The 20117-nt window shown below is 45.1% G+C and overlaps 1 protein-coding gene across 2 annotated transcripts in view; it reads left to right on the top strand.

Moving 5' to 3' along the window:
• SYNGR1 (synaptogyrin 1) overlaps positions 1 to 20117 on the top strand; it is a 35999-nt gene that overhangs the window by 3989 nt on the left and 11893 nt on the right. For both annotated transcript variants that reach the window (XM_060245430.1, XM_060245431.1), the window contains exon 2: positions 19531 to 19768. In XM_060245430.1, coding sequence (XP_060101413.1) covers positions 19531 to 19768 — 238 coding nt within the window. The remainder of the gene's footprint in view (positions 1 to 19530; positions 19769 to 20117) is intronic.

Genomic DNA, 20117 nt, shown 5'->3' with positions numbered 1-20117 from the left:
TTTAAAATGTAACATGCATTATAAACATCATTCTGGTTTGTCATAAGAAGAAATATTAAAATATAATGAAAATGGGTTTAGTATATGTAACGAGATAAACAGCCAATATCCCTTATTTGAGTATGTCAATACAAAAAACATTATTCTGATACACTATTCTAAAAGAGAAATACATTAGAATATTGTGGTTATATAGCTATAATTGGTGAGAATAGGTTTAGCATATGTAATAAGATAAAAAACCAATATCCCTGTTCAGTCCTGGTTTCCCTATGTGACACACACTGCATGATCTGAGGAAATGAGCAAGGCATTGGCAGCCTCACTGCCTTGCCCAACCTACTTTGCCTCTTATGGGAAGGTAAAGTCCTTCCCCATCACTCTGGGTACACAAGGGTTGGTTATGGTTCAGCAGTGACAGAAAGATACATGCACACAGGTATTTTAGTAATTTAAAAGGTTATACTTTTGTATATAGTATTAATAGCTATATCGTATTATATCTGTGTATTTAGTGGGGTAGTTCACAGGCTACACAATAGTTACATGGTAGTGGTAATTGTGAAGTCATTCACCGTTTCCACTGTCTGCACTGTAGGTAACCTTGCACTCATCTCTGATGATGTCTGTTGAAAGTAGAGGAAGAATAGTTTACCACCTTTATCCTCATGCAGATGACATAACCCTGAGGCAACTCAACTCTTCACTTGCCTCATTTTAATTCAAGCAAATATGCTGCTTCATTCTACTTTTCTATAAGCATATTTCACTTCCTCTTTGAAAAAGCTTGGCTGCCTGATTGTCTGAAAATGAATTTTATTTGCCAAAGGGGACCTGGAAAGTAGCTGTTTCCAGATCTGAATTAGAACAGATAATTCAGCAGTCTGCGAGGAATTGCAGGAAGGGGAATAATTTGGGGATCTTCTGCATCTCAGGATTTTCTTAAAATCTCAGAAATGAATTCCTCTTCCTTTTCACCATCCTTTTAACTGACTCTTGACTGCTCTACATGTTGTGTGACTCATGAATGTATTTACAGAATTTGTACCCCACATTTCTGCCCCATCAGGACACCCCCCCTTCAGTTTTCATCACAAGCCATTTTCAGATGGTATGTTCATGCGTACCAAGAGGGCAACAATTGCCTGTATTATGGGTGTATTTTGTAAGCAAATACAGCTTCATGCACACTGACCCACTGGGTTCTCCCAATGTTCTATCTTGTTCACATATGCTATAGGGCAGGGGTGTCGAACTCATTTGTTATGAGGGCTGGATCTGACCCATGCCGGGTTGGGCCAAGATGCGTTGGGCCGGGCCATGTGTGTACCTATTTAAGATTAGGTAGCAGAGATATAAATTTTATAAAGAACACGAACACAATTTTTTAAAACTTAAAACATGCTTAAAATGTTAGCACTCATTGGTCTTAAAGGTGCTTTTTTTGTATTTCTGCCATGGGATCCAGGGAACTGGGCAAAGGAAGCTCTGGCTCTTTCCTTCCTTCCCCAGGGACTTGAGGGGCGGGGAGCCTCATTCAATAGAAGGAAGAGAAGCTTGGCTCAGTAGCTCTGCTGTGCAATTGAGAGAGCCTAGCAAAGCAAGATATAGGGAGAAGGAAGCAGATGGCAGCCAGTTGCTCAGGGGCCCTTCAGGGGCCTGATTCGGCCCCCAAACCGCATGTTTGACACCCCTGCTAGGGCATCATGCAAAATATACTTGGTGCCCCTGTTCAGACAGGGTGTACTGGGAGCATGTTCATGATACATGCACTTGCTAGCCATCCTGTATGCACAGTTATAATCTCTGAAAAGGGCATATGTATTTGTTTTTAAAAAGTTAATTACAAAGTAATTTTCTACATACTTGGGGAGTCTCCTGAGTACGCAGGAAACTTCTACCTTATCTCTTGGTAGTCTGGTTTTGCTGCTTCTGTGATTGGCACAAGCCACCCAGTTTACTGTTAAATATAATAATAATAATATAATATAATAATTTTTTTATTTCTATCCCGCCCTCCCCACCGGAGCAGGCTCAGGGCGGCTCACAACATAAAATGCACAGTACATCAGTTATACTTATAAAAACATGGTTAAAACAAATTATAAATTTTTAAAATTAGCATTAACAATATGGCGTTATAAACATTAAATCTTCAATGGGATTCAGTAAATAAAAAGCATTTTCAGCAGTATTCCTAGCTTTATCACTAGTTGAAGGCCATCTTGAAGAGGTGAGTCTTACAGGCCCTACGGAATTGATCTAAGCATCGTAGGGCCCTCACCTCCTCAGGGAGTTGATTCCACAGTAGTGGAGCTGTGACAGAGAAGGCCCAGTCCCGGGTGGCCTGCAATCTGGCCTCCCTTGGCCCAGGGACATTCAGCTGGTTTTTCCCAGATGACCTCAGTGCTCTCTGGGGCTCATATGGGGAGAGACGGTCCCTCAGGTAGGTAGGTCCTCGGCCATATAGGGCTTTAAAGGTAATAACCAGGTAATAATGTCATCCATTTTAGGCTAATGTTGATTCATGACTAGTGGTAATTTGCATTCACATGTACAAAGGCAAATGGACTTTTCTGCCTGTAAGAGGAGTTAGAAGAGTTATTTGTTCAGTTTTGTGTAGAAGGCTACATTTTTCACATTTAACTCACCAATAGGAGAATAATGACTGCAGTCATGGGGAGATCATTCTCCTTTGCAGTCTTCCTCTTCATGGTATTAAATCTGAAAACCAAAGTGTGGCCTGTAAGCTTTAAAGCAAGCCTTTTATCTCATCAGCAAATGAAACAATGATTGTAATGAGATGTGCCTGTTGCATGTTCCAGATTGCCTTGGGAGCTGTTGATTCTATAGACAGCTGTACTTTTCCATTTAAAACACTTAAACAGCTTCAGGCTGTTTCTTTGTTTTAGCAATAAGGGCTTTTGAAATGGCATATGCTAAAGAAAACTAGCAAATAAGACAATCACATGTGAATAGAGAACAAATGCAACATGAACCCAGGCTCATAGTAGAATAGAGTTGCCACTGTTTTTCATTGGCTAGTTACGGTGACTTTAACAGCTACTTCAGCACAAAGGCTTCAGTTCTGTACACACACATCTGTGTGTGTGTTATGTTCGGTCAAGTTGCTTCTGACTTATGGTGACCCTGTGAATTAATGACCTCCAGAATATTCTATTGTTAACAGCCTTGCTCAGGTTTTGCAAGCTGGAGGTCATGGCTTCCATGTCTGAGTCAATCCATCTCATGTTGTTTCTTCCTCTTTTCCTACTGCCTTCAACTTTTCCTAGCTTTATTGTTTTTTCCAGTGAGTCTTTTCACTTGGGAATAGATCATTTCAAAATAAGCATGGCCCTTTGGTGGGACGTAAGTAAACATGCATATAATTGCAGTACAAGGGTAGAATTACATTCTTTTTTGTGACAGGGCTTCTTCTGTAAAATCTGAGTGGTAAGCAGAAATTTGGTGGCTGAAGTGAATACAGATGAGTTGGGGGACTTTTACTGCATCTTTGCGCCACAAAAAGGAGGTTCATCTCTTTAGAATACAGCAGCCCTGCCAAAAGAAAAGCTGGCAGTTTTATGTATTCATATCTCTCTCTTTCATCCTCCATGTCACTTGTGTGCTTTGTTTTTAGATATATCAGTGGATCTGTCATTGATAAGACTGTTGGTAAGACAACAACAATATATGTCATGCATTCCCATTTTGTTACTATTACATGCTGTCATGAGATCTTACTCCTGACTTTTAAAAGATGCTCTTTGATAAGAACTGTCATGTGAGCAGAAAGAAGCTGACTGGAAATCATAACTACATACTAGTAACTGAAAATATAAATAAGCAGCACTATGCTGGTTAATATCTAAGAACAGGGTTTGTTTAAAAGTTAAGATGCATTGAAAGCTGGCCTTTTAATCTGGGAGTAGGAATACAAAACAGTATGTAAAGAAACAGACCTGGCACTATGCAATAGAAGTTGCAAGCAGGTTTACATTGAATGGGGATGGGTTGCAGTGAAGGTGTTTTCTGTAAGAAGTTTCTCCAAAATGATAGATTATATATAAAGCTGAAATGCTGTGAAAAATCTGGAGAGGCAGCTGTACTGTGAATGACATGCAAGTTGCGGTTGCCACTTACTTCAGGCAACATATATATGCAAGTAGGCATTAATGGAGCAAAAAAGGTTTATTTTCTCTCTATGTGTACTGGGAATGGTGGGTTCAACCTGAGCCACTTCTTTAAAATACCATATCAAGAAATGGGCAGACATTGTAAGCAAGACTAGTCTTGCATAATAATCTTATAAAACAGGAGTTGATAGCACTTTAAAGACTAACAAAATTTATTCCAGCATAACCTTTTCTTAGTACAAGGTGCGTAGGAGCTCAGATACATAGCAATCCATCAGGTCCAACTTACATACACAACAGAAGGAGGAAATGTTACAGAGAGGCTGGTTCAAAACAAGATTCTATCCAAAGAATTATCAGAATTGATGGCCTTTTGGATAGGGTCTTGTACCATTTGGTTATTGTTTTGTCTCTTTATCTGAAGAATTATAGATGCTTCTGTCCTAATAGTGTATCAGCAGATTATTCCAGGACAAAACAGAAAAAGAGTGTTACACCTCAACTAACCTTTTATTGGGGAATATTAATATTTCTTAGCTCAAAATGGTGAGTCTACGAGAGGTGAGGTGAGCAAGGATCTCTGTTGATGTTTACAGGGATAGACCACTGAAAATCCTTTGGTTAATAATGGATTTTATTATAGGTATAGGTTTTCAAATAGTTACATCCCAATCAAACAATTTCAAGCATACAAGAGGAATACAGTGGTTAGCTGAACAAGTATGGATGGGGGGAGAGGTGATATAATACCTAGATCTTGCAGAGTAGGCTCAGTCAGAGGAAACACAAGGCCTCTGGAGGGAGATTTCTCTTGAGAAGAAGGGGGGGGTGAGGGCAGGAAAGGATGGAGGGAGGAGAGGATGGACGAATTCCCTTTTTCTAATCCTGACAGGTGGGATTGCCTGTTTTCTAGGGTAAATTATGTCAAATCAAGCGATTCAATTACCCAATGAGGAAGCAGAGTGTCACACCAATGGAAAATCAGAGTGTCATATGTGGAATATCCAATCAGAGATCATTGTGTCAAAGATCCATACCACCAACAGAGGAATTTTAATTACACTGGCCAAATGACATTTTATGGCCCTGTTTTTCCAAACATTCCTTTGAAGCTCCCCAAAAGTGATAGCTTTCTCCCTTAATGTCAAACATGGATAGGCATCCATCAAGTGTACGGGAGATTGGTTGACTTTGATGGCTTTAGCAGTAATTAAAGAAAAATAGAAATCTTGATAAAAGTCAGATTCTCTGGCAGAAATGTGAGACCAGTTTACAGGTATACCACACATTCACAACAAGATGGCCACTTAACCTTTAGCCTTTGTGTTTCTGCTGTCTTGCCCTGAAGAATAACAGAACATATATATACAAGCCATTTATTTGTGTTGCAGGAGTCCTGGTAACCCCTATTTTTATGTTTTGATAACAGGACTTAAAAGGTTGCCAAAAGAAGTGAAGGAACTTTTACAGCTCTGCCCACTACGTGTCCCTCTCTGGGCCTGGAATTCTTCATTTCCAGGAGCAGAAAGATGGATGCTCCTTAGCCGTTCAGCATTGGCCACCATGTCTGTCCAGCCTGTGAACCAGACTTGACATCATTCCAGCTTGCCTGGGGCCTAGAAGGAACTGGATTTTTCTCCCTTATGCGCAAGAAAGACCACTCCAATTCAAATGGGCATTGTTGTGTCATATTAATATTTTAGGGTTACCTTGCAATATCACATTCCAGGGGTGCATGGCTTGGGAATCAGTACAAGGGTGTCTTTCTGGATATCAAGAGAAAATCCTAATATTTCCCTGATGAAGAGCTGAAATGCTCAAAACTCAGGACTGTTAGCATGCTTAGTAAATACTCTTGCATTTGAACAAAAAATAGCAGAAATAACATTACTTGGAAAGAGTATTTGAATGGCATTAAAGTATTTCTCTAGGATATGATTTCCAAGTCTAAAGCTTGAGATTGCTCTTGTCCCTTTAGAAGTGGTTTGAAGCAGGTCCTTTCAGAAGTCTAGAGAGGTCTGGGTCACCACCAGCTTTTAACGTACTTAGCTGTAATAAAAATTAAAAATGACACATTGAAACAAAGTAAGGCATTAAAAAAGACATAATTTGAATTCTGGCCCTGCTGGTTGACCTCCTGATGGCACCTGGGTTTTGGCCACTGTGTGACATAGAGTGCTAGACTAGATGGGCCACTGGACTGATCCAACATGGTTCTCTTTTGTTGTTAAGAATTTTTAAAAATTTAATAGATGCTTTTCTAGCCTTTTTCTGTGCAAGTGCAGTAATAATTGAGGCAGTTATAGTGCAACATGACAGTTGATATTGAACACGGCAAACCTAGTCAAATGTTCTTGTTCCATAGTGAATCTTTTGCCAACTTATATCACTTTGCAAATGTAAGGTGAGAACATATGTAATATTTTGGTCTGACAGGTTTGCACATAAACATTTTGGTCTGACAATGATGCATTTGAAATCACTCCCCTCCCCCCCAAATTACAGGTGTCTAATTTGAGACCTAGTCTAGGGTTACAGACTTGGAAATTCCTGGAGACTTGGGGATGCTGCCATTTTCTCCATGGGAATGGATATCTGCAGTCTGGAGGTCAGTTGCAATTCTGGGAAAGACTCCATTTTGAAGTTGGCAGTCCTAGGCCCAGACCAGATGGGAACACCTCCCCCGCATTGGTGCTGCTTAGAACACAGTGATTTATTAGAAGCTGCTTCACCTGTCCCCTGTGTTGCAGTGACAGAGTCTCAGCCATTTTTGTTGATGCATTCAAGAGTATAAGCCACCTTCCCAGGTGCAGTCAGATACATAAAGCCTTAGTAGTTCTCTGCTTAAAAAGAGAAGCAAAACAAACTGTGCTCACTATATAACATCAGTGTAGAAATTAGCACCACAACTGGCAGAGGTATGTGTGTGGAGAAGAATCTTGTTTTGGTGAAATTAGATAGAACAGTGTTTTCTCTGTCTCCAGGTGATGAATATCCGTAAGGGCTGCCCAAGGCAGGTATGTTAGGCCATTAGCATCCATAGCAACTGTGGAACCTACCTCAGTCCTGGCTTTTGCAAAGCATTTTGCCAGCTATATGTCTCCTGCCACCACCAGTTAATTGACAAAAACTGAGCATCAGATAGCAAAGAAAACCTTTCCACACACAGTGAAAAATCATATCTGTTAGATTTTCATGTATAAACTGCTTTGTGATATGGAAGTGGCCTGTATGGATTCTCTGTGATGGTGCATGTGTGAAAGCAGAGATGGTAGATTAAACTGTGATTTTTAAACTTGCCTGGAGGGATTTCAGTGTTCTGGGTTTTTGTTGTTTTTGGTTTACAGCCTTTGAAGTGCCCCTTCATACATTTGTAAGGGGAAAGCAGTGAAACAGCTCTTACTACTGACATTTAAGCAGACCGTGCAGAGATTGGAAAGATGAAATGATGGTGGGGGAAGAGCTCCTAAACAGGCACAGACTGTCCAAATGCAGAGGCTGGGTGCACACATACAACAGCAAAATAGCATTAGGTACTGCTGTAGGAATAATTTCAGAGCAATTACATGCTTTCTGTTCATACATTCTGTAGAATCTCGAGAGAGAAATCTCAGACTCTGTGGCAGTGGTTTCAAGAGATGCAGAAACAGTTATCCTTGGGTGGAAACAAGCATCCTTGGGAAGGTGCTGTGTTTTTTCTGTATTCAAGAACAAACACTAATCAATACAAGCTGAAATTCATCAGATGAAGTTTTTCCTTGGGTAGATATGCAGGGGAAGAATTTGTCTGCTGAACAATAGATAGAGATGCAAGAATGCTCCAGGATGGAAAGTAGGCCAGCCAGATTCTCCTTCTTTTATGTTTTCTAGATCTTGGGGTTGTCAGACCCAGACATTAAAAATGCTCTTATGCATTTAAGACTTGTACAGGAAGGACAGTTTTTCTTAGATGTGTCTCTTCCCAGCATTGCAGTGATGGGAAGAGTCTCATCCCTTCTATGCAGTTTATAAAGGTACAAGAATAGCCTTGGGGTCTGGACCTGAAGTCCTTGATCTCTCCTCTCTTTCACTCTTTTCCTTGAACAGGAGATAGAAGTGTGATGAGGTTTGGTCAAACTGTGAATGCTTGTGTAAGCTTGGCCTTTGAGGGGCCTTCTATAACAGAATCCCATCAAGGTTCCAGACAAGGAGTCTCCAAGGAAACAGAATTAATGGCTTGCTTCACTGATGTTGAGCTATGCCAGTAGGAGGGAAACCAGTTAATACTATGGGATCTATGATTAAGCTGGAGACTAGGCAGTCGATAGGGGCAAGTTGTAGCAGCTTTGGAATACCATTCAAAGGGAAGGAAAGAATGGAGAAATTGGAATTAGGGAGCAGTTTGCCCCTTTTTATCATTTGCTGCAGCAATATAATAGTAGTTCTTCATTAGGCAACAGAAGTTGTGACTTTTTTGAGAGAAATATAAGAGAGGCATTTAGTATTTCCAAAACATTAAATTGCCATAAGGAATGATTATTCCAATTGACTTTCAGAAATAGGTACTGCTAACATAGCCCTGACTTGGATAGCCCAGGCTAGCCTGATCTCATCAGATGCTTAGCGTCTGACATCCACAGGTTACATGGTTGCTGTGGGTAATGTCACTGTTTCCAGCACGAATTTTAATATGTGGAACTGCTGGAAGTGTATTTCTGCCTTTAAAATGTAGTCCTGAATTCCTTAAAAAAAAAAAAGGTGGGGAAGGTGGTGTTCACAATTTTAGATGGATGCAATTCTGGGCATTTTTGAAAAATAGTGTTAGTGGTTTCTCTTCGTGTCTTTCACTGAGATACATATTTGAAGAGGATCTCAAGAGAGATCAATATTAGAATTGGGTTTGAAATCTGATCTCCTCTCTCACACATTCCAGATGTATTGCCGCAAATAAAGACACAGTAGAATTGTGTTGGGGTGCTGGTGGTGAATTGTTTGTAAATGTGTTGCCCAGTGCTGTGATCAGCATAAGCTGATGATGCTTCACATCTTCAGAGCTATCAATGCTGGCTGGGGCAGTACTGCTTCTTGCTTTGCAGAGCAAGTGCATGGTTGTAGATGCAGTCCTCTCCACTACCTGTGCCATGATTTGCACCAAAAATCTGTAGCCAGAGAGACTACTATTTGGTTGTGAGACTTTTTAGACAAAAATACTCGTGTTGAACATGTTTGGAAGCAAAGTGATTTGGTAACAGATGGAACTTGTGGTAATATAATTGTGGAACTTGTTGAGGGTGAAAGAGGAGAGCACAAAAGTAGGCTTGAAACTCAACATCAAAAAAACTAAGATCATGGCATCCGGCCCCATCACACCTTGGCAAATAGAAAGGGAAGACGTGGAAGTAGTGACAGACTTCACATTTCTGAGATCCAAGATCACTGCAGATGGTGACTGTAGCCATGAAATCAAAAGACGTTTGCTCCTTGAGAGGACAGCTTTTATTATACCTGGGCAGTATAATAAAAAGTAGAGACATCACCCTGCCAACAAAAGTCCGTATAGTCAAAGCGATGGTATTCCCAGTAGTAATGTATGGCTGTGAGAGCTGGACCATAAGGAAGGCCAAGCGCAGAAGAATAGATGCTTTTGAGATGTGGTGCTGGAGAAGACTCTTGAGAGTCCCTTGGACTGCAAGAAGATCAAATCAGTCAGTCCTAAGGGAAATCAACCCAGACTGTTCCCTAGAAGGTCAGATGCTGAAACTGAAGCTCAAATACTTTGGCCACCAAATGAGAAGGGAGCACTCACTGGAGAAGATCCTGATGCTGGAAAAGACAGAAGGGGACAGCAAAAGATGAGATGGCTGGACAGTGTTACTGATGTAACAAACATGAATTTGAGCAGACTTCAGAGGATGGTGGAAGATAGGAGGGCCTGGTTTGACTTTGTGCATGGGGTCGCAAAGAGTCGGACTCGATTGTGTGACTGAACAACAAAGTTCTTGTTTCTTTAAAAAAAATTTTTTTTGTAGTTCTTGTTTCAATCAGTTTTAGTTAGGGTTAGATGTAGGCAACCAACTGAGTCAGACTCATATCTTGGCAGGATAATCAGTGTCTGCTTTTGGTAAATTAGAGTGCTAAACAGTTTTATATTAGTGGTTGACCACCATTTATTCTAGCATATCCACTTCATTGCATAGCTCTTGCCTGATTGCTAATCTTCATTGATAGGACAAGTTTGCTGAGGAATGGCCAGCTGCCCTACAGCCTCAGACTGTATTGAATACTTTGGCTTATGACTTGGGTATGGCTTTGGAACTGCGCTTATTGACCCCATTTGGGAACTGTAATTCGGGATGGACACAGATTTCATCACAGAGCGGAGGATGATTTGTGGTCATTTGGCTTGGTCCATGCACTCGTGGTTTTTGACATATTTTAGGTGGCCCATTTGGTCTGTTAGAGTGGTTCATGGGCCAAGACATGCTGGTATCAAGGTAACCCTTTGAAGGAGTCCAGATTGCGACACAGCTGCAGCAGTGTGACATGGTACATTTACACATCAATCTCCAATTTTCATATATTTATTTGCTTCACTGTGTTCTCCCCCCCACCTGAATTAAATCCAAACAAATGGTGACCATATAAACTAAGCTTGTTGTTCCTTGCATCTATTAAACCCGCAACTTGGCTACAATGCAGTGGTCACTTAATTGGATGTGGAAACACAACTCCCAGCCTTGGGTGAGGCATCACCAACATCACCACCGAAAGTGAAGAGCCTTGGGGTAATGACTGGATGCCTCATTATCTATGGAGGCCCAGCTCACCGCAGTTGCCAAATCAGCTTTTTTCCACCTCTGGCAGTTACAGCAGCTGGTCCCATACCTCTGCACCTGCAACTTGGCTAGAGTGATCCATGCAATGGTCACTTCCAGATTGGACTATTGTAACTCTCTCTATGTGGGCCTACCCTTGTATTTGACCCAGAAATTGTAGCAAGTGCAGAATGCGGCAGCTTATGTGCTGGCAGTGATGTCTTTGCGGCCACACATTCAGCCTTTGCTTTGTGAATTTGTAATGTACCGAGACTGGAGACGATGATAGGGCAACATGCTTTATTGGAGGCACATCACAAGAGAGCGAACACGCGGGCCGGGTCCCGCTTATATACATAACCCGGAACAACCTCCCAGGCTGGCCAGCCCAATCCTGGCCAGTCAAACTTCCCGCCACTGATGGTCATAGGCGGAGCCTTTCGCGCGCTGTGCAGAGTCGGCTAGGGACTGTCCCCCCAGTCGCCTCCGCTGCATGGCTGCGCGGTGCTTGTCTTACGACATGGTGTAATAACGCAATAACGTGATAGGGTATTAATGCAATACACTACACTCCTCCCCCCTAGTTGGTGTACATAGTCTGTAGGTAGGCGGGAGCCCGGCGCTCCCGGGTTGATCGCCTAGGGGCTGCTTGTGGTGTCGGGGTGGCTCCCGTGGCTGGAGTCTCCCCAGGGAGTGATCCCTCCGATGGCTGCCCGTTCGGTTCTGTTGAGGGCTCTGGTTCTGCCAGTTTCGGGGAATCGTGTGCGGGCAGGATTGGTTCTGGCGCTGTCGCTTCTGGCAGACCCCTTGTTGGCTCACCCCTGGCCCTCGCGTCCCTTGCCTCGGTGGGTTCCTCCGGCAAGGTGCGGCGGCGCAATTGGTCAATGTGCCATCTTAAGATCTGGCCCCCCTCTGTCAACACTTCATAATGGCGGGACCCTAGTACATGCAGCACTCGTCCCGCCACCCACTCAGGGCCCTGCACGTAATTCCGAGCGAACACCGGATGCCCTGCGAAGAAGCCCCTGGCCGCTTCCCTGATTTCGGGGGACCTGCGGACGTCCGAGGCTCTGTCGGGATGCACCCGGTCCAGCCTTGTGGTGAGCTTGCGCCCCAAGAGGAGCTTCGCCGGGCTCACCCCCGTGGCTGGGTTGGGGATTACCCTGCTGTCAAACAGGAATGCGGCTAGCCGGTGGTCCCAATCGCCCTGCACAATCCGCCCCAGGGCCTCCTTAGTTGTGCGCACCAGGCGCTCCGCCTGGCCATTGGCGGCCGGGTGGAATGGGGCGGACCGTATGTGTCTGATTAGGTACCTCTGTAAGAATGCCTGGAACTCCCCAGAGGTAAAAGCCGTCCCGTTGTCCGAGACTATTGTGTCCGGGATACCGTGTGTGCTCAGGGCCCTGCGCAGCACTCGGATTGCGGCTGCTGATGAGGTGGACGCTCTGGAATGACCTCCAGCCACTTAGTGTAGGCGTCCACCACAATCAAAAATATCTGACCCTGGAAGGGGCCCGCAAAGTCTATGTGGAGCCTCGGCAATGGTTTCCGGTTGGTTTCCCATCGTGTGGCGGGGGCGCTGGGTGGTTCGGGTCGAGACTCCTGGCACACGCTACACCTCCGAACCCAGTTCTCTATCTTCTCGTCCATCCCCGGCCACCAGACATAGCTCCGCGCTAAGGCTTTCATCCTTACTATACCTGGGTGGGTTTCGTGGAGCGACTCTAGTACTCGCTTCTGCAGCGGTGGGGGGGGGAACCACCACCCTGCTGCCCCACAAGAGGCACCCTTTGTGGGTGGCTAGTTCCTCCCTCCTTGTGCTGTATGGCTTGAACTCTTCCCCCATCTTCCCATCCGGCCACCCCCTTACCACCCAGTCGAGGACCCTCGCCAGTGTTTTATTCTTCCCAGTGGCTTTTGCCACCTCAGCTGCGTGTAGGGGCTGCTCCGGGAGTGTTTCGACTAACATAACATGGTGGGCCGGGGCTGGGGCTGGGTTCATGGCGGGTAGCAGCAAACGGCTGAGCGCGTCCGCATGGCCCATTGCCTTGCCGGGCTGGTGGTCCAAGGTGTACGTGTAAAAGTTAAGGAATTGGTTCCACCTCAACACGCCCTGCGATAGGATTTGCGGGGTTTGGCGGTCCGGGGCTAACAGACCCAAGAGTGGCTTGTGGTCTGTGGCTATGGTGAACCTCCTCCCATACAAATAATCATTGAACTTGTGGACCCCTGCTATGACTGCCAGAGCCTCCTTGTCAATTTGAGCGTAATTACGCTCTGCCGGGGATAGTGTTCGGGAGTAATATGCCACCGGTACCTCCCTCCCGTCCGGGAGTTGGTGCCCCAGGACTGCGCTCACCCCATATGGCGACGCATCGCAAGCCAGGATTATTGGGAGGCTCTTGTCAAAGTGGTGGAGCACTGCGTTTGAGACTAGGATGTCTTTCACCGCCTGAAACGCGGCGGCTTGTCGCTTGCCCCATTCCCAAGGGGCTTGTTTGTCCAGCAGCCGGTGGAGTGGTTCCGCGATGGCTGCTTTATGGGGCAAGAACGAATGATAAAAGTTCAGCAATCCTAAGAAGCTTTGTAGCTCCGCCTTGCATGTGGGGGCCGGGGCTTGCACGATTGCTCGGGTCTTGTCCTCCGTCGGGTGGATTCCCGCTGCGTCCATGGCGAACCCCAGGAACTCCACCCGCGGTACCCCTAGCAAGCATTTCTCCCTCTTGACCTTAAGCCCCGCCGCTTCGAACCGGCAGAGTACTTCTCTCAGGCGGTTGCTGAACTCCTCTGGGTCTGGGGCGGCGATTAAAACATCGTCGAAAAATGGTTGGACTCTGGGGATCCCTTTGAGAAGAGAGTCCATTATGCTCTGGAAAATCCCTGGAGCTACACTGACCCCAAACTGCAGCCTCCTCACCCTGAAGGCCCCCCTGTGGGTCACTATTGTCTGGGCCTCGGCCGTTTTGGCGTCTACTGGGAGCTGTTGGTAGGCTTGTGCCAGATCCAGCTTCCCGAATACCTTGGACCCAGCTAAGGCTGCCAATACGTGGCTGACCACCGGAACGGGGTAGGGGTTGTCCTGCAGTGCCTTATTGATTGTGCACTTGTAGTCTGCACATATCCGCACCTCCCCGTTGGGCTTAACCGGGGTCACTATGGGGGTTTCCCACGTGGCATAGTTGACCAGTTCCAGAACCCCTTGGGCTGTGAGGCGGTCCAGTTCTGCCTCAATGTTTTGGTTTCAAGGCGAACGGAACCCGCCTAGCCTTGAGCCTAATCGGTCTGACCGTGGGGTCAAGCGGTAGGGAGATGGGCGGTCCCTTGTAGCTCCCCAGGGACCCATCGAACACGTCGGGGAACTTGCAGTATACCTCCCCGAACCCCCTGGTTGCTTGGATTTGCTTCACACCCTCTAAACGGATCCCCAATGGGCGAAACCATGCCAGCCCCAGCAGGGTGGTGAGCTGGCGCTTGACCACCAGGATGTCCAGCGGTCCCCTGAAAGCCCCTCTCTTCACTTGCACCCGGGCCCACCCCACGATGTGTACCGGGTTTTTTTGAAAGTCCCACAGAATAAAGTCCGCCGGCCTCAGTTGGAGCCGGTGGCGGGGGCACAATTTCCTCAGGGTTTCCTCCGCAGTTATGGAGATAGAGGAACCGTAGTCCACCTCCATGATGCATGGGGCCCCCTCGATGAGGACCGCCATTTTGACCTTGTCGAGGGTGGCGAGGGGCAAGTTCAGTACCTGTAGACTGGTGGATCCAGTAGTGTGGGTCTCCGCTGACTCGTGGTGAGTGGTCGGCCTCCGGCGGCTGGACTTGGCTCGGCAAGCCCGCGTGATGTGGCCAGTCTTCCCGCAGCTCCGGCAGTCCCAGTTGCGGTACTGGCAGTCCCTTCGTTCGTGGGGGTCGCCGCAGCTGGCACATTTCGTTGCGGGCAGTTTCTCCGTCGTCCGGGGTCGCTGTGGCGCTCGGGTGGTCGCCCCTGCTGGGCGGCGCAGCTGGAACGCTTCTTCCTCCTGTCAGTCGGGGTCCAACTTACTCTTGGTGGACCGTGTCTGCTCTCGCCTTGGGGAAGGTCCTCGTGGTCCTTTCGAACGCCACGGCTTCGCTGAAGGCGCTCTGGAGGGTGAGCTCTTCCTTCGCGAAGACCTTCTGTTGGAGCCTCTCGTCTCGTAGGCCCCATGTGAATCGGTCCGCCAGGGTCTCCTCCAGCTGTGCGAAGCTGCAGTTGCCCACGATCTGGCGTAGGGCTGCCAGGTAGTCGGTGGCCGATTCTCCTGCTGCCTGGTCCCTCTGGTGGAAGAGGAAATGGCGGGCCACCCTTGAAGGTTGAGGCAAGAAGTGGCCAGTGAGGAGTCTGACGATTTCCTCGTAGGACTTCTCCGTGATCCTTGCGGGGGCCGAGAGACCCTTGGCGATTTCGAACATGGCCGCCCCGCAGACGCTCAGGAGAACGTCCCTCTTCATACTGTCTTCCGTAATTCAGTTGGCCCTCAGGTAGCACTCAACCCGTTCCGAATAGGACTCCCAGCCCTCTGGATTCGAGGGGTTGAACGCCTCGACGTGACCTGTGGTTCCGCTCTGGTTAGCCATGGTGGCTGCGGCGGCGGCGGTCGTTGACTGTGCGTTGCCCTTGAGGTCTCCGATGTAGCCCTGTTTCCCGGGCTAATATCCCATCCTCGTCGCCACTGTAATGTACCGAGACTGGAGACGATGATAGGGCAACATGCTTTATTGGAGGCACATCACAAGAGACCCGCTTATATACATAACCTGGAACAACCTCCCAGGCTGGCCAGCCCAATCCTGGCCAGTCAAACTTCCCGCCACTGATGGTCATAGGCGGAGCCTTTAGCGTGCTGCGCAGAGTCGCCTGGGGGCTGTCCCCCCAGTCGCCTCCGCTGCATGGCTGCGCGGTGCTTGTCTTACGACATGGCGTAATAACGCAATAACGTGATAGTGTATTAACGCAATACACTACAGAATTGCACTGGTTGCCAATATAATACTGAATCAATTTCAGGGTGTTGATACTAACCTTCAAGACTTTGAGTGGCTTGGGACCAACATACCTGTAGGACTGCCTCTCTCCATATGTACCCTGTTGAGCCTTGCACTCATTGGATCAGCATTTAGTGGTAATCCCCAACCCTAAGGATGTCTGTTTAGCCTCCACCAGGGCCAGGGGTATTTTTGGCCCTGGCCCCAATCTGATGGAATGAGCTCCCTCTAGAGATCAGGGACCTGCAGGACTTTATACAGTTCCTTAAGGCCTATAAGACGGAGCTTTTCTGGCAGGCTTTAGGATGAGGCTGTGGACGTCAAATACCATCTACCATCTTGCCCCTCCTGTTATTGTCTGTCATGATTTATAAGATTGACTGAGGATCTTAGATGACAGTCCTTGCCTTGACTTGGCCAAGAGCAGGGCATTGACTATCTTTTATACTAAATGCTATCGGGACACCATTGTCTGAATGCCATCTTGTTAGGGTGATAGTTTTACAAATTTTAATGTTTGATTTATTGTTTTAATCTAATGTTGTAACCCACCCTGAGCCCTTTCATGGGAAGGGAAGGACAGAAATGGAATAAAATAAATAATGTTCTCATTGTGTTGTATGCTAATTTGCTTCTCACCCTTCACCATTTCAATGTATCTGAAGAAGTGTGCATACACATGAAGCTTGTACCTTGAATAAAACCTTGGTGGTCTTAAAAGTGCCACTGGATTTGAATTTTGTTCTGAATCAAAAAGTAACAAACTTTTTAAATAACTTGCAAATGGCTTTAGGGATTGTGGAAGAAAGATGCACTGGATGTGTGAATGCAAGAATTGGTGACCTCCACATTTGGTTTTTTCCTTTTAGAGCTACACTAAAATCCTCTAGTGCTTATCTGTATAGTGAAAAATGTACATTTATCTCGGCAGTAATGGAGCTACTACCAGGCAACATTCATTATTCCTGTAATATTATGTCTTGTCTCCACCCATAGGTGAACTCAACAATCAAATGATTGATGGTTTCTCTGTAATCTTGAAAGTTGTTCCTTAGGATGTCTGCCAGGATATGAGCATGAGCTGCTAGGGATCACCCTAAGGATATTCTTAGAGAAATTCAAATAGTGGTAATAATGAATTACAAATGCAATAGTAGAAATGTATTTGGGAACAAAGTCAATTCCTAGTTCTCAAGCAATATCCCAAATTTGCAGCGGTAAATAGTTGAATACAAATAAAATGAGAGCTGGATAATCTTTAACCAAAGGCTTGTTGAATTTTCTTCCTGTGGATTTTGAAACATTTCTCCCCCCCCCCCCTCGATTGCTTTTATATTTAGCAGTTGGTCCCTCAAACACAAGAAGAGCTTTTGCTTTATTCTTTCTGAAGTAGATTTGATTATAAATCCTGTGAGGAATATTACGTAACAGAACAATTTCCTTTTTATAACTGAATTTAAAAAGGAGCAGAGGAGAGTGAGAGAGGCACTGTAGCAGCCTCGTGACTGAAGGGGATAATGGGAAGTTGAAGGGCTGGGAGTGCAGTAGAGTGGAGCATGTACATTCTTCAGTCAAAAACAAGATCTTCCTAAATTAAGTAGTAAGATGCTGAGGCACTGTGACAGTTTCCCTTGTATGGTGTTCAAGAAACACTAATGGGCTGAGTTGTGGAGACATCACATGATACCCAGGAAATGGGCATCACAGTGGAAGCATCACATCGTCTGTGGTACAGATGATCCCTCCTCCCTTGTTCAGCTTACTGTGGGGCCTGAAAAGGAATCCCTGGGGCAGGCCTTGCCTGCTGAAATGTGATTTAGTGAAGAAAGTATCTTTGTGTGTGTGTGTAAACTGCTGTCAGGTTGCAAACACCCATGAGGGGAGGGGGTATCCAAAACTGTTAAGCAGTGTGGGGAAACATTACCAATCCTTTTGTCATGTAGGGTAGACTGTGCTGGTGATCATAAGCTACAATAATTACATAAACAAAAGTAGAGACCATGTACAATTTACAACCTGCATTTGGTTTGGTGTTGCCTGGTGCCCTCCTCCAGTTGCGATGGTATTTTGCTAGTGTTAAAACAGTTCTTTCTGTCTTCTCATTTTTCTGATTTGTAATGGCAGTGTCTAATTATGACACGTAAAGCCCTTAAAGAGAAGGGGAGCCTTTAGATACCAGTGTATCTGTCCCCTTACCTTCAGTAGTTAGGTTGGTGACTACCAGAAAAAGAGGTCTTTTCTGTTGTGGTACTCTCAGCTGTGGAGAGCCATGGACAAATGTATCTGTCTGTCATCTACTTAGATAATCTTCTGGATACCAAATGAGAACAGTCACTTACTCAGATCTTTGGGAAATGTTAATGTGTTGGCTTTTATCTGTTTAGGGCATTTGAAATTTAATTTGTTTTAATTCTAAAACTTAGATTGCTTTTTAAATGGTAAACTACCTGGAAATTCTATTTGAACTCAGTAAAACAAAAATAAAACAAAAGTAAAGGGGAAACAAGAAACACATGGAGTTGCTGTATACACACCAAAATGTTCATGTTTAAATTTGATTATTATTAAATATATTGAATATGTACATAAATCTGATGTTTATAGATGATTTTAAAAAGGAAGCTAGATATTGAAACAGAGCATACACTGTGGAGATGGAATATTCAGGAGCCTGGAAGCTTCCTTATAGAACAGTTATGTTTACCATGACAGTGTATTCTGGTGTTTAATGCATTAAACATACAAAGCTGGGAGGCCGAGTGCATAGCCCTAATTACACAGGAGCTGTAGCCAGTCAGGGACCATGTGTTATCCCCCTGTTTCCATAAAACAGCAATTTAAATACACACATGCTGGATTCTCATAGTGCTAATAGTTTAGAAGTCGTTAAGGTGGGGAAGGGTCAGGGAGCAGCAGCTGATGGTCTCTGAATCTTTTTGGACAAATCTTCATTTGAAAATTTAACTCCTAAAACTGGCTAGCCAGTCTGCTGTTTGGTCATATGCATATTGCTGGGTCATGAAAGATAATGGATAATGTGTGGTACAAGATAAAAAGAAAGATGTAGCAATCACACACAATAGTGGGAAAGGTAAGAAATTGCAACAGATGGATTGCTGGTGAATGGAGAGGGAAACATAAGGCATCACTATAATGAATGGAAAGTGGGATACTAGTATTTGGATAGACAAAAGGAAGCAGGGGGGTGGAGAAAATAATGAGTTAGCAGATGGGGAAATTATATTGCAATGAGATGGCAAGTGAAGGATTGAGTGGGTGGGTGAATCGTAGTGGTAAATGACTACTAGATTTTTGTAGTTTGAAAATAAGTACCTTTTTCAATGGCTAACCTATCAACTGGAATAGAAAGCATACTGGGGTCCACTCATAACTAGGTGCTAGATTAAAATGCCTCTTGTATAGGCCAACCACAGTGAAACATGTGTAAGTCCCATTTATTTAAATGAGAGAGTTAAGCATGCATTTGTGTGCTTAACTTTTGTCTACCAAAATCAGTAGAATTTTGCAGTGCTTGACTTTGGTTGGATTGTAGAGGGAGTCCGTTTTTAACTGTTTTCTTGCCTCCTTGTACCTAGCTGTTCTCCATTGTTGTGTTTGGCTCCATTGTGAATGAAGGCTACCTTAACCATCAAGATGAATCAGAGGAGTTTTGCATCTTCAATCGCAACCAGGATGCCTGTGGTTACGGTATCACCGTGGGAGTCCTTGCCTTCCTCAGTTGCCTTCTTTACCTGGCACTAGATGTCTACTTTCCACAGATTAGCAGTGTCAAAGATCGCAAGAAAGTTGTACTCTCCGATATTGGTGTGTCTGGTGAGTTTCTCCATGGAGTCACACTGCTTGAGATTCTGTAGCGATGTTAATATTCTGTAGCATCCAAGACTGACCTATCTTTAATTTCCAGAGCATGAGCTTTCTGGAGGCTGTTACATACCTCTGGAGGCTGCTATTTGCTAGTGAAACTGTTAGCTGCAAGCTGAGGAAATTGGTGGAATGTTTGCAGATATTTAGAGTTATAGTTATCTATGTGCTATGTCTGATATTCTCAACAGAAAAACCTGTGTTCACAGCACACCCTTTGCTGATACCTGGCTTCTCTCTCTCCTTTTTCAATGCCTTTTCTTATGCTAGTCCCCTCTCCCTTCATGCTTTTTCACTATCC

This window comes from Heteronotia binoei, chromosome 8 (assembly GCF_032191835.1).
Source record: "Heteronotia binoei isolate CCM8104 ecotype False Entrance Well chromosome 8, APGP_CSIRO_Hbin_v1, whole genome shotgun sequence".
In the NCBI taxonomy this organism is placed as follows: domain Eukaryota; kingdom Metazoa; phylum Chordata; class Lepidosauria; order Squamata; family Gekkonidae; genus Heteronotia; species Heteronotia binoei.
This window is presented reverse-complemented; position numbering and strand designations above follow the sequence as displayed.